Here is a 14,160-nt window from a genome sequence, read left to right on the forward strand (position 1 = left end):
TTAAACAATACTTTCCATCTTATTTCCTGCCAAGTCCCCAACTTTTCCCTACTTTCTATTAGATGGCTCTAAGCAAGAAACTTAAAAATCAAACACAGGACAATTATCCTGAAAACTGATGCAATTCAACTATGACTCTATGTGGACATCAATACCCTTTGAATGTTTCCAGATTCACAGCCTCACTCACAGAGGGCCCCATTCTTCACGCCATCCCACGGCTCTCATAGTTCATCCCACATTTGCCATTTGGGGACTGTTGTGTGCAGGGGAAATATGTGATATGAGAGAATAAGTGTTATGGGGTAATGACAACTGTGAACTCTTCTCAGCACTTCTATTATTTGGACTCTGATGAGAGCCATCTGCTCTCCAACTACACTGCAAGTTCCTGAGAGCTGAGACTCTGTCCTTAGTGCTCACAGGGAATAGCTCTGGGCTTTGTCCAGAAGACCACGATCAATGATATCGGACAAACTGACTCAAATCCAAGTTGTGATCTGTCTTGTCTATTTTACAGATGGCACCCCGCTGCAGTCCCATTCAGGGAGACCTGCTTTAAGTGCCAACAAGCTATCCTAATACTACTCATTACCAGCTCAAAGGAAACAAAACTGGCTGGGCGTGGTGGCTCACACCTGTAATCCCAGCACTTTGGGAGGCTGAGGCGGGCGGATCACGAGGTCAGGAGATCGAGACCATCCTGGCTAACACGGTGAAACCCCGTCTCTACTAAAAATATAAAAAAGCATGGTGGCGGGCGCCTGCAGTCCCAGCTACTCAGGAGGCTGAGGCAGGAGAATGGCATGAACCCAGGAGGCAGAGCTTGCAGTGAGCCGAGATCGCGCCACTGCACTCCGGCCTGGGTGACAGAGCGAGACTCCATCTCAAAAAAAAAAAACCTTATCATGTGCTTTCTACAGGTATTTTAGGATAATGATAACATATACATCTGTTCACTAAGGTCCTGTACAAACTGGATGTAAGTCTCTTAGTCACACATCATTATAGTATATATATCAATACAGTATTGGGGAAACCACACATATAGATAATTCAAGTTTGGCTTTTTAAATAAGCATTTTATACTTTTCATCTATTCCTATAAACTGTATTCTAGAGTTTAGTGTTATTAGCAAAATCAGTACTGTCCGTTCCAACACTGTATACAGTATACATCCAAATGGATTAGACTGCTCATACAGTTAGCTAAGTAGCACCAACCTGGAAGAACCAAACCTGTGCTGGTTTTTCAAAAGCGCTTTCAGGCCAGGTGCGGTGGCTCACGCCTGTAATCCCAGCACTTTGGGAGGCCGAGGCAGGCAGATCACCTGAGGTCAGGAGTTCGAGACCAGCCTTGCCAACATGGTGAAGCCACATCTCTACTAAAAATACAAAAATTAGCCGGGTGTGGTGGCGCATGCCTGTAATCTCAGCTACCCGGAGGCTGAGGCAGGAGAACTGCTTGAACTCAGGAGGCAGAGGCTGCGGTGAGCTGGGACCATGCCACCACACTCCAGCCTGGATGAGAGTGAGACTCCATCTCAAAAAAACAAAACAAAACAAAAAAAGCTATTTCAACTGATGTAGGAGTCTGCCTTCAGCAGTCATGCTTAAGTGTAGGTTAATCATTAAAAAGATGGCATTACATCTGTTTAAAAGCATTCCAAAAGACAACTGATGCCTATAGAAAAGTCACAAGCCCGTGTCCTTGGAAAAGAATGTATTTAGCAACACGCGTCTCCTCCACGCTCCACACACCACAGTGAATGGAAGTGACGTGGAGTCCGGGGAAGATGTCACTTTTCATTCCTTATAGTCTTGTATTGTTTGAAATATTTCAGTGAATGTGTGCTTCTCTGGTAAGTTTTAAATAACTCACATTAGGAAACTCACAACGAATGGGTGGCGGGCGCACCTGCACCTCTTCCTGCCTTCCTCCCCCATGCTTGCCAGACGGAGCCGGGGAGGAGGATGCTGGCCATGCCCTCCATGTGGGCACCTCGGCTGGGCTGCTCCCTGGCGGTGTAATCTCGGGCACGTTACTTAACTTTCCTCTGCCTCAGTTTCCTCATCTATGAAGCTGGGGAAGGTTCTTGGGGAGACCGCCAGTGGAGTGCTTGCCCCAGGCACCTTGGCCATGGTCGGGCACCATGATGGTGCTGATGGGGACCTGAACGAGAAGGTGTGTGGCCTGAGGCGAAGATCTGAATCCTGGATCTATTACATGTGGCCGTGTGTACGTGGGAAGCGGCTCAGCTCTGAGGGAACCCAGTCTCCTCACCTGTGGACTGGGAGTGACAGCTCCACCCCCACAGGCTTGCTGTGGAGAGGGAACGGTGCGCCATGTGTGTGGTGTTGAGCACGGTACCCAGCACTCTCCTGATGATCAGTAAGCGGGGGGATTTGTATACAGAAACTTTGTGGAAATTGAAGTATTTCTGTATATGGTAGCAAAAAAGGAAAAAACAAACTCTTTCCACTGCGGCTGATTCTTCATGCGCAGAGCCCCAGCTTTGAAACACGCTGCTGGGCCACTCCAGATACTCTTGTGAGGGCTACCTGACCTGGGTGTTTGAAGCATGAAGCCACTCCTTTGCTTGGAGTTTTCTTTTAAACATACTGGCTGGAATCTTAAAATTGTGAGTAAATACAAACGTGGGCGGCTGGGTCTGTTATGAGGGCTCATACATTCCTCCTGGTGCCAAGAGCTCTGCCCCCAAGCAGCAAACACCAATTAGTTTTTCTTGAATAATACAAATGAATGAACCTAGGAAAAATCTCAAAGTGACTTTCGCTTTGTTGAGACTGGTGAGTTTGTCTGAATACAGAGGCTCACCTGAGCTATTTTAGAAGTAACTGCAGATACTGGGCAGAGTTGGGTGATAAGACCGGGGCTCTGGTCCTCCCCACCCTGGCCACCTGTAGATCACTCCCTGAAACTCCCGGAGCCCATTTCCTCTTCACTGGTCTTCAGGGCTCCTCCCTGCAGCTCCAACTTTCCACACCATGACCAGGAGCCCTCTCTCATCCAGCTGCAGGTTTCAGAGCACTCCGCAGTGGTCAGTATCAGCAGTTACCCCTCGTGGGGAATTTATGGCAATATAGTCACTTTAAACACCATATAAGGAACAAAACCAGAAACAACCGTGTCCTACAATTCCACAGAGATGATTTTTGTTAATTTCTAACACTGTCAACCCCCAGTCCCCTCAATGGCTGGACCAAGTGGCAGGCTCCCAAGTGAGCCCACAGGTATGCTCATCGCACACAGGACGCCAATCAAACTCCACCGTGGAAACAGTGGGAAGATAGCAGACCAGTCCCAGGCAGGCCATTCCCAGGCAGGCCAGCCCTGGCATTCTGCCTTGGAAAAGCCAGGTCTGAACGAGAGATAATGTCATCCTGCCGAGAGGAGGACGGTGGAGGGGGTAGATGGAGGAATACAAGGTCCCAGAGACCCGGAGAACCTGGAGCTGCATTTTGCACAACCATCTACAGAGCCCTACAGCTTCCCTTGCATGCGCTCCAGTGGCCCTAGACCCGTCCCAGCGGCCTGGGGAAGGGCTCCCAGCTAGCAGGGGCCTACCTTACAGTGCGTGGTGCTGACTGGAAGCCCGATGTTGGAGGCGATCACCACCGTGAAGGCTGAGGCCAGCTCGATTGTGAAGCCGCTGCGAGGGGAGCATGAGACACGTCACGGGTGTCCTCTGTATCAGCCTCCCTGACACCCTGTGGGTGCTAGAGGCTCGCCAGAACATTCTCTGGGGTGACTGCCAACTGCTGACTGGGCAAGATCAATTTTAACAGAACAAGAGGCCGCTGCTCAACAACAGCGATTCCCACCAAGGCTGCATTTTCCTGTGCATGGGCCCTCAGCAGCCTAGCCTTCTGATACATTTTCAAAGGCCACACACTGCAGTAACTGGGCCAGACATTCCTGCTGTGCAATAAGATAGTAAATCAGTCATTTCTAAAACGCAAAGGAAAAACTATGCTCTCATTTAAAAAATGTGCACTAATTACAAAAGAGTGTATTTTTCTCGGATTACGAATTTTTCTTCAAATCAATCTTCTAAACGATCTTTTATTGAAATGAATTTCAAGTGAGAACTTAAAACTAGAAATTTTAAGTCTGTGTGTATATAGGAGGCTCACTGGAGCTATTTTAGCTTTCTCTGCAGATGCGGGGCAGAGCTGCGTGATGAAACCTGGGTTCTGGTCCTCCCCACCCCAGCTGCCTTTGGATCACTTCCTGAAACTCCCAGAGCCTGTAGGAAAAGGAAACCTCCCACATGTTTTAAAAAGACAGAGATTTCCTACCACAGGTGGCTCCAAATTTTGGTCATGTTCTGAAAGTTCTGGAAGTTCCTTTAACCCCTGATGCAGCTGAAGGCTATGCGGTTGAGAGACCACATTTAAAGCCTCCAGAGCTCACCCACAATGGCAGGGGGCGCCATCCTGTCTGGCAGAGCAAGAGGAAAGTAACCCCAGCAGGGTGGTTGCTGAGAGCTGCGGTGGCCAGAGAACTTTCAGGAAAGGCCAGCCCAGGGGCCTGTTTAAGTCTGTGCCTTCCCTGGCCACCTGCCTTTGGCCCCTGTGCTGGCTGAGGGTGAGCTTCTCCTCTCTTCCCTGCCTGTTCCGCACCACTACCCTTGCTCGTCTGCCCTTCCCGCTCCTCATCTCAGGGACCCTGTGGCTGGGGGCCGGGCACAGTGAGGGCGGGCAAGGATAGGTGGCATGCTAGGTGGGGCCATTCTTGCCCACTGTCTCCTCCTCCCTGCCGACTGCCGGTGCTGAGCAGGCCGTTCAGACACAGCCAGGAAGCTCTACCCAGGCCTCGAATGACAAGACCTGCCCTGCCTGTCCACCAGCCCAGGCTTACCTGGATGGCGTGATGGGAGTGAGGTCCTTCCCCATGGTCTGGATCACTCTTCTCCCCCAGACCCAGAGGCCTGTGCAGATTCCAACTCCTCCATAAAACAGCAGCCAGACGGGTGTAGCTGCTTCTTGCATTACCCCGCCTTGTTTGTAAATCAGCCACAAGGCTACCAGGGGACCGATGGCATTACTGGGAAAAATAAAAAGAGAAAAGATTAACTATATATGCAAGCGGCACTGTACATGACACAGGTGACTTTGTTTTATTGTGCTTCACTTTATCACACTCCACAGATATGATGTCTTTTCTTTCTTTTTTTTTGAGACGGAGTCTTGCTCTGTTGCCCAGGCTTGAGTGCAGTGGTGTGATCTTGGCTCACTGCAACCTCCACCTCCCCGGTTCAAGCGATTTTCCTGCCTCAGCCTCCCAAGTAATTGAGACTACAGCCGCGGGCCACCACACCCAGTTAATTTTTGTATTTTTAGTAGAGATGGGGTTTCACCATGTTGGCCAGGCTGGTCTCGAACCCCTGACCTTGTGATCTGCCCACCTTGGCCTCCCAAAGTGTTGGGATTATAGGCGTCAGCCACTGCACCTGGCCTTCAGATACTACGTTTTCTATGAATTTGAGGTTTGTGGCACCCCCACACCAAGCAAGTCCGCTGGCGTGATTTTCCAGCAGTATGTGCTCACGTCATGTCTCTGTATCACATTTTGGTAATTCTCACAGTATTCCTGAATTTTTCATTATTATCATATCTGTTATGGTGATCTGTGATCAGTGATCTTTTATGTTACTATTATAATTGTTTTGGGGTGCCATGAACTGTTCCCATATGAGATGGTGAGCTTCACTGAAAAATGCTGTGTGTGTTCTCCCTGCTCCACTGATCGGCCACTCCCTTGTCTCTCTCCCTCTCCTCTGGCCTATTTCCTGAGATATTGCTATATTGAAATTAAGCCAGTAAATTGCCCTACAGTGCCCTCTAAGTGTTCAACTGAAAGGAAGAGTTGCATGTCTCTCAGTTTAAATCAAAAACTAGAAATGATTAAGCTTAGTGAGGAAGGCATGTCAAAATCAGAGACAGGCCAAAAACTAGGCCTCTTGGGCCAAACAGTTAGCCAAGCTGTGAATGCAAAGGGAAAGCTTCTTGAAGGAAATTTAAAGTGCTACTCCAATGAACACATGAATAATAAGAAAGCAAAACAGCCTTGGTGCTGATACGGAGACAGTTTGAGTGGTCTGGATAGAAGATCAAACCAGCCACAACATTCCCTTAAGTCAAAGCCTAATCCAGAGCAAGGCCCTAGTTCTCTTCAATTCTGTGAAGGCTGAGAGAAGTCAGGAAGCTAAAGAAAAGCTGGAAGCTAGCAGAGGTTGGTTCTGGAGGTTTAAGGAAAGAAGCCATCCTCATAGCATAAAAGTGCAAGGTGAAGCAGCAAGTGCTGATGGAGAAGCTGCAGCGAGTTCTCCAGAAGATCCAGCTAAGATCACCGATGAAGGTGGCTACACTAACAATAGATTTTCAATGTAGAAGAACAGTCTTCTATTGGAAGAAGATGCCAGCTAGGACTTCCACAGCCAGAGAGAAGGCAATGCCTGGCTTCAAAGCTTCAAAGGACAGGCTGACTCTCTTCTCAGAGGCTAATGCAGCTGGTAACTTTAGTTGAAGCCAATGTTCACTTACTATTCCAGAACTCCTATTGCTCTTAGGAATGATGCTAAGTCTACTCTGCCTGTGCTCTAGAAATGGAACAACAAAGCACACCTGTTTACAGCATGCTTTACTGAATATTTTAAGCCCGCTGTTGAGACCTACTGCTCAGAAAAAAATATTAGTATTTCAAAATATTACCACTCATTGACAATGCACTTGGTCACCAGAGAGCTCTGATGGAGATATGCAAGGAGATGAATGTTGCTTTCCTGTCTGCAAACACAGCATCCATTCTGCAGCCCATGGATCAAAGAGCAATTTGACTTTCAAGTCTTATACTTAAGAAATACACTTTGTAGGGCTAGAGCTGCCATAGATAGTGATTCCTCTGATGGGTCTAGGGAGTCCATTGAAACCTTCTGGAAAGGATCCCCCATTCTAGATGCCATTAGAACATTCACGATTCATGGGAGGAAGTGCAAATACCGACATTAACAGGAGTTTGGAAGAAGTTGATTCCAACTCTCATGGATGACTATGAGGGATTCAAAACTTAAATGAAGGAAGCCACTGCAGATGTGGTGGAAATAGCAAGAGAACTAGAAGTGGAGCCTGGCGATGTGACTGAACTGCTGCAATCTCATGACAGAACTTGAACAGATGAGGAGGTGCTTCTTTTGGATGAGCAAAGAAACTTTCCTGAGATGAAATCTACTCCTGGTGAAGATGTTGTGAACATTGTTGAGATGACAACAAAGGATTTAGAATATTTCACAAACTCAGTTGTCAGAGCAGAGGCTGGGTGTGAGGGGATTGACTCCAATTTTGAAAGAAATTCTACGGTGGGTAAAAAGTTATCAAACTGCATTACATGTTACAAAGAAATCTTTTGTGAAAGGAAGAGTTAATTGATGCGGCAAATTTCATTGTTGTCTTAATTTAAGAAATGGCCACAGCCACCCTAACCTTTAATCACCACCACCCTGATAAGTCAGCAGACATCAACATCAAGGCCCAGACCCCCCATCAGCAAAATAATGATTTGCTGAATGTTCACAGGGTTGCTAGCATTAGTTTTTAGCAATAAAGTATTTTCAAATTAAGGTATGTACATTGTTTTTTAGACACATTTAATAGACTACGGTATACTATTACAGAAACATAACTTTTCTATGTACTGGGACACCAAAAACTTCATAGGTATTGTGAAACTTGTTTTATTGTAGTGGTCTGGAACGGAACCCACAGTGTCTCCCAGGTATTCCTGTACATGGTGACTTTTGTCTTGAGCACAGCTCAACTTGGTGTATTTGAGGTTCACCTATATAATCTATTCATGGTCAAAATGATTTTTTTTAAATTTTAGTAAAAAGCATAACATAAAATCTACCATCGTAATCATTCTTATAGTTCAGCAGTGTTAAGTATGTTTACATTGTTGTGAAACAGATCTCCAGAACTTGTTCATCTTGCAAATGTGAAACTCTGCACTCTTTAAACAAATTCCCACTGCCCCTCCCCATAGCTAATGGCAACCACCATCCTACTTTCTAGTTCTAGGAATTTGACTGCTGTAGACAGCTCATAGAAGTGGAATCATAGAGTATTTATCTTTTTTTTGAGACGGAGTCTTGCTCGGTCGCCCAGGCTGGGGTGCAGTGATGTGATCTCGGCTCACTGCAATATCTGCCTCCCGGGTTCAAGTGATTCTCCTGCCTCAGCCTCCTGAGTAGCTGGGACTACAGGCATGTGCCACCATGCCTGGCTAATTTTTTGTATTTTTAGTACAGATGGGGTTTCACTGTGTTAGTCAGGATGATCTCGATCTCCTGACCTCATGATCCGCCCGCCTCAGCCTCCCAAAGTGCTGGGATTACAGGCGTGAGTAGTATTTATTTTTCTGTGATGGTTTATTTCACTTAGCCTAATGAACCTCCAGGTTCATCCATGTTACAGCAGGTGACAGGACTTCCTTCTTTTTTAAGGCTAAATAATATTTCACTGTATGCACAGACATAATTTGTTTCCATTCACCTGTCAGTGGACATCTGGGTTGCTCTCCCCTCTTGCCTATTGCAAACGGCAGTGCTTTGAACATGTGGTACAAATACCTCTTTGAGACTCTGCTTTCAATTCTTCTGTATGTATACCCGGAAGCAGGAATGCTAGGTCATAGGGGAGGTCTGTTTAATTTTTTGAGGAGCCTCCATCCTGTTTTCCATAGTGGTTACACCATTTTACACCCCCACTAACAGTGCACAGGGTTACAATTTCTCTAGATCCTTGACAACACTTGTTACTTTTTTTTTAAAGTGGTAGCCATCCTAATAGGTGTGCAATTTATTATTATTATTTTTGAGATAGTCTCCCTGTTGCCCAGGCTGGAGTGCAGTGGTGCAATCTCGGCTCACCACAACCTCTGCCTTCCGGGTTCAAGTGATTCTTGTGCCTCAGCTTCCTGAGTAGCTGGGACCACAAGTACCCACCACCGGGCCCAGCTAATTTTTGTATTTTTAGTAGAGGTGGGGTTTCACCATGTAGTCCAGGCTGGTCTTGAACGCCTGACCTCAGGTGATCCACCCGCCTTGGCCTCCCGAAGTGTTGAGATTATAGGCGTTAGCCACCGCACCCGGCCTATTAAATGGATTATTTTTTTTTTGAGACAGAGTCTCAGTCTGTCGCCCAGGCTGGAGTGCAGTGGCATGGTCCCAGCTCACTGCAAGCTCCTGTCTCCTCCCCCAGCCAGCTGTGTAGACTGGGTGTCACTGAGTCACCGAAACTGGATTCCAATTTGGCTTTGGTCTCACTGTGTGGCCCTGAGCATCAGATCCCATCTCTGAGAGACACCCGCCCCTGGCTCAGAGGGATGTTAGAGACGGGGTGGGATAGGCCATGGCAGCTCAGTGCTGAGGCCTCGGGGCTCAACCTCGTGCTGAAGGCATGGACGCCTCTTCTCACTCAGATGACTTCTAGAACGGTGCTTTCACCAGACGCCCTCCTGCTTCAAAGCCCCAGAATAGTCCCCACGCTGCAAGCAACTGCTCGCAATTCTACAGTCACTCCGAGCAGCCACTGCCTAGATGCTTCCTTTGAAATGAAACACGGTGTGTGTGTGTATGTGTGTGAATGTGCGTGAGTCCATGTGTGAGTGTGCGTGAGTGCACATGTGAGTGTGTGTGCATGTGTGTGTGCATCTGAGTGTGTGAATGTGAGACAGTGTGTTACTTTTCCATGGATATGTTTTTCTCATCTCCCTAACTGGCGTTTAAACTTCTAATGGATGAGGACCCAGTTCCTAGTGCTCTGCCACTACCAGGCCTTCCGTAAAGAATACTTGATGAGGAGGAGGAAGTGGGACGGTGTGGGGGCAGACAAAAAGTTACTAACATAGGACAGAGCATGCTGTCTCCAAGAAAATACCAAATAAAATACCACAGAGACGCCCATGTGATGCTGAGCAGAACATAAGATGCCCAGGTTCGTCTGCAGCGAGACTTCTTTCATGAAGAGCAGAGATGCAGCTGCACGTGGGGAGGCGGTGTGCGTAGCCCATGGGGAGTCACTGACTGTGACAGAAGACGACAACGGCACAGTCCCCTGAAACGTCAGTGGGCTCACCATGACCGTGATGGCATGAGCAGAAACTGACAGAAACCGAGCGAGCAGGGAGCATCATCCTGAGCATGCTCCACAGGGGAAGCCCGGGGGGTTGGGACTCGTTTTCCCCCATTTTACAGATTGGGAAACGGAGACTTCGGGAAAACACATGCCTTGTCTAGGGGTTACACAGCTGGAAGACGACAGCAGAGACCCAAACTTGGGGCTCTTGCGCCCCAGGAGGCCGCCCTGCTTCCTACACACCAGGCCTGGGCATGGGGTGGGGCAGGTGGGGTGGGTGGGGTCAAGGTTGGAAGGTCACATCCACCGGTCCCTACACACTCATTTGCAGGATGCCTGCGACATTACCATGTGGAATGACCTGCAGGCTCGGGCGGCAGCTCCAGTGGCTGCATCGTGCAGTGGGGAGAACTAGGGCCCACGAGTGGGACGGAGCCTTCTCACTGGGGTTGAAGATGTCACTGAAGGATGGCCGGGTGTGGTGGCTCACACCTGCAATCCCAGCACTTCGGGAGGCTGAGGTGGGCGGATCACCTGAGGTCAGGGGTTTGAGACCAGCCTGGCCAACATGGGAAACTCCGTCTCTACTAGAAATAGAAAAATTAGCCGGGCCAGGTGGGGGAGCCTGTAATCCCAGCGGCTTGGGAAGGCTGAGACAAGAGAATCACTTGAACTTGGGAGGAGGAGGTTGCAGTGAGCTGAGATCGTGCCACTGCTCCAGCCTGGGGAACAGAGTGAGACTCCGCCTTAAAAAAAAAATTAAAATTAAATCACCTCCTAGGAAGTTCTCCTAGCGTCCTGGTTCAGCATACCTTCTGGCTGTTTCCTTGGTCGGTGCGCTCTGCCTCCCGCCTGCCTGCCTCGCTGCCCCAGCGCTCCTCCACCCACGTTACCTGCTCTGCACCCAGCCTGGCCTGTCCTGAACTCGGGCGTACACAGCCGCTGCCTGCTCAGCCTGAATAGCAGCATCGCGCCCTGGCTGCATCCAGGGCCTCCGTCATCCCTAACAGACGGCAGCTCCACTCTTGCCTTTGCCAAGGCCACGGCTCCGATCTTGGCAGCTGCCTTTTTCCTTCTTCTCTCACATCCACATCCAGGCCGTCGTCCAAAGCCAGTGCCCCTGTCAAACGTGCCCTGTGTGGCCCCTGTCAAATGTGCCCTGTGCGGCCCCTGCTCACAGCTCCACGGCTCCCCTCTCGAGGTGAGGCCTTCCTTCCTGTGTCCATCGGCCACGTGCTCTGCATCCACGACCTGCAGACCGGCGACCTCCTAGCTTGTCCTGGAGAACACAGGTGCGTGCCCGCCTCAAGACTGCACCTGCCGTCCTGCTGACGCCACGTGGCCGCCCCTGCACCTCCGTCACCGGCCAGCCCTTCCCTGGGCAGCCCAGGTCGCACTGCCATCCTGGCAGCTCCTGCCCTGTGTCTATCTACCTTACTTTCCTGTTAACACTGTTCGCTGTCCCGCACGCAATGCTGACTTATGGGTCTGTCCACCGCCTGCGCACCTCTATCCCTGGCAGAGGCTTCCATCGGTGCCGTTCACTGCTGGATCCCGGCACCCGCACAGCGCTGGCCCCTGGCGGAGCCTCAAGGACCCTTGTTGAATGAATGAATGAAAGCACCCACCTCACGTCATTGCCGCCGTGAGCAAAGGACCCGAAACAGGCAGTGAGGACCTGCAGGAAATGGAACAGGAGGTGAACCTCGGGCACGTCCTTCTCCTCCTTCTCCTCCTCTGCAGGGTCCTCTCGTGGCTGGTCAGGGTCGGCCAGCTCCGACGCCAGCTTCATCTCCACTCCGCCCTCCTCCGCCTCGATCTCCGCCTCTGCCACCGCGTTACAGTAGCTCGAGTAGCTGTCGTAGCGCAGCCTCTTCTTGGAGTAGGACACAGTGTCACCCACCAGCTTCTCACTGTCCTCTGGGGCCGATGAGTCCGCGGCTCGGAAGGTGGAGTGCACTGGCAGCCCACAGATGGCTGCGGTGTAGCAGGTGTAACTGTTGTTTCGGCGCAGCAGCCGGTAGTTGCTTTCCTGGGCCGGCTTCTCCTCGGGGCCCCTGTCAATGTGGATTTTGTGCAGCAGGTCTTTGTAGAGCCCCGAGTCTTTGTGCACGGTGTGGTACACATGACCGTCACTCCTGGTGTGGCCGTCGAAGCCAAAGGTGCCGTTGGAGATGGGCGATTTCACAGAGCCATGGGTCATGGACAGTGCTCTTCCTGAAAAGGGTTAGAGAAGGTCTCATTTTCCAGTCTTTTTTTTTTTTGAGACGGAGCCTTGCTCTGTCCTCCGGGTGGAGTACAATGGCGCAATCTCGGCTCACTGCAACCTTTGCCTCCCGGGTTCAAGCGATTCTCCTCCCTCAGCCTCCTGAGTAGCTGGGACTACAAGCGTGACACCATGCCCAGCTAACTTTTTTGTATTTTTAGTAGAGACTGGGTTTCACCATGTTGGCCAGGATGGTCTCAAGCTCCTAACCTCATGATCCGCCCACCTTGGCCTTCTAAAGCGCTTGGACTACAGGTGTGAGCCAACCTGCCCAGCCCGAGCCTTTCGAATATAAGCGAAGGAAACACTCCCTACTATTTCACGGCACTTATCTCCAGAAGGCTGGGGACGACTTAGTAACATACACTTTCTCTTCTAAGTTGGCCATAAAGGACATGTAATATGGTTACCACTGAAAAAAAAAAACGTGGAAACATACAACAAAAGGGTAAAACTAATAATGTGGTATTTTCAAAACATCTTAAGTTCTGCTAAAAAGTGTCTTCCAGAAATTACTATGGCACTTGGCACATTTTTTCTGTTTCTGGAAACCAACACAAGGAGAATCTTTTTAAGAAACTCATCTTAGAGAAACTTCATACATGAGACAAAACCCACTTCATGTGAGGTAGATATTCCAGGTGCCTCTGTTTTGGTTTTATTTTTAGAGACAGGGTCTCAGCTGTGTCACCCAGGCTGGAGTGCAGTGGTGCAATCATAGCTCACTCCAACTCCTGGGCTCAAGTCATTCTCCTGCCTGAGCCTCCCAAGCATCTGGGACTACAGGTGTGCACCATCATCCAGGCTAATTTTTTAGGTGCATCTTAAAAGGTCAGTCATGAATGTCAAAGGCAGTATCTAAGATGAGTCAGGCAAAATGAATTTGCTTTCTCTGGGCCACATCTGAGACTGCACCTGTGGCAGGCAGGTGCCAGAACCCACCTTGCAGAGGTGGCAGTCACCGGGGCAGGCTTCAGTGAAGCTGTGCTCCCCTGGCACTGCCCACAAACATTGAGAGTCTAAAGGACACAGAATGGTCTGGATGTTTTCTTTTCTTTTCTTTTCTTTTTTGAGATGGAGTCTCACTCTGTTGCCCAGGTTGGAGTGCAATGGTGCAATCTCGGCTCACTGCAATCTCCGCCTCCCAGGTTCAAGTGATTCTCCTGCCTCAGCCTCCCGAGTAGCAGGGATTACAGGCACCCACCACCATACCCAGCTAATTTTTGTATTTTTAGTAGAGATGGGGTTTCACCATGTTGGTTAGGCTGGTCTTGAATTCCTGACCTCAGGTGATCCATCCACCTCAGCCTCCCAAAGTGCTGGGATTATAGGCGTGAGCCACTGCACCTGGCCAGTCTGGACATTTTCTAAGGTTTCTGTGATTCAGTGGTGGGACCACCTCCTTGGTTACAAATTTAGCTTTCTCTTTGCGTCTTCCATAGTATGCTGGGTTAACCAACGTTCAGCAATTCGGTAACTCCTGGGGCACGGAGATCTGCATATGTGGCTGAGTGGGTGCAGCACAGACATACAGTGCGTGGCCCCAGCGCCTCTGGTGAGACTATGAACAGCTCTTGGAAGAAATCACAGGACAAGAGTGAGCCTGCTCTGCTGACTACGGAATGGTTTCCTGAGGCCTCCCTAGCTTCTGGGTTTTCTCAAATTATAAAACTGGAGGATCCTTTTGTGCATTAAAACCAGATTGCCCACGGCCAGGCCCAGCTGGTCCTCCCCAG

General features: G+C 49.5%; 1 protein-coding gene across 10 annotated transcripts in view; it reads right to left on the bottom strand.

Moving 5' to 3' along the window:
* The window catches only part of SLC20A2 (solute carrier family 20 member 2), a 126,466-nt gene that overhangs the window by 8,663 nt on the left and 103,643 nt on the right, over window positions 1-14,160 (bottom strand). For 8 of the 10 annotated variants that reach the window (XM_063668724.1, XM_054499763.2, XM_054499759.2 and 5 more), the window contains 3 exons: window positions 11,787-12,375; window positions 4,886-5,071; window positions 3,590-3,674 (listed from right to left, as the gene is read on the bottom strand). In XM_063668724.1, the coding sequence (XP_063524794.1) occupies window positions 3,590-3,674; window positions 4,886-5,071; window positions 11,787-12,375 (860 nt within the window). The remainder of the gene's footprint in view (window positions 1-3,589; window positions 3,675-4,885; window positions 5,072-11,786; window positions 12,376-14,160) is intronic. The other 2 variants (XM_063668727.1, XM_063668726.1) reach the window with 1 other exon arrangement.

The sequence above is a fragment of the Pongo pygmaeus genome, chromosome 7 (assembly GCF_028885625.2).
Source record: "Pongo pygmaeus isolate AG05252 chromosome 7, NHGRI_mPonPyg2-v2.0_pri, whole genome shotgun sequence".
Lineage (NCBI taxonomy): Eukaryota > Metazoa > Chordata > Mammalia > Primates > Hominidae > Pongo > Pongo pygmaeus.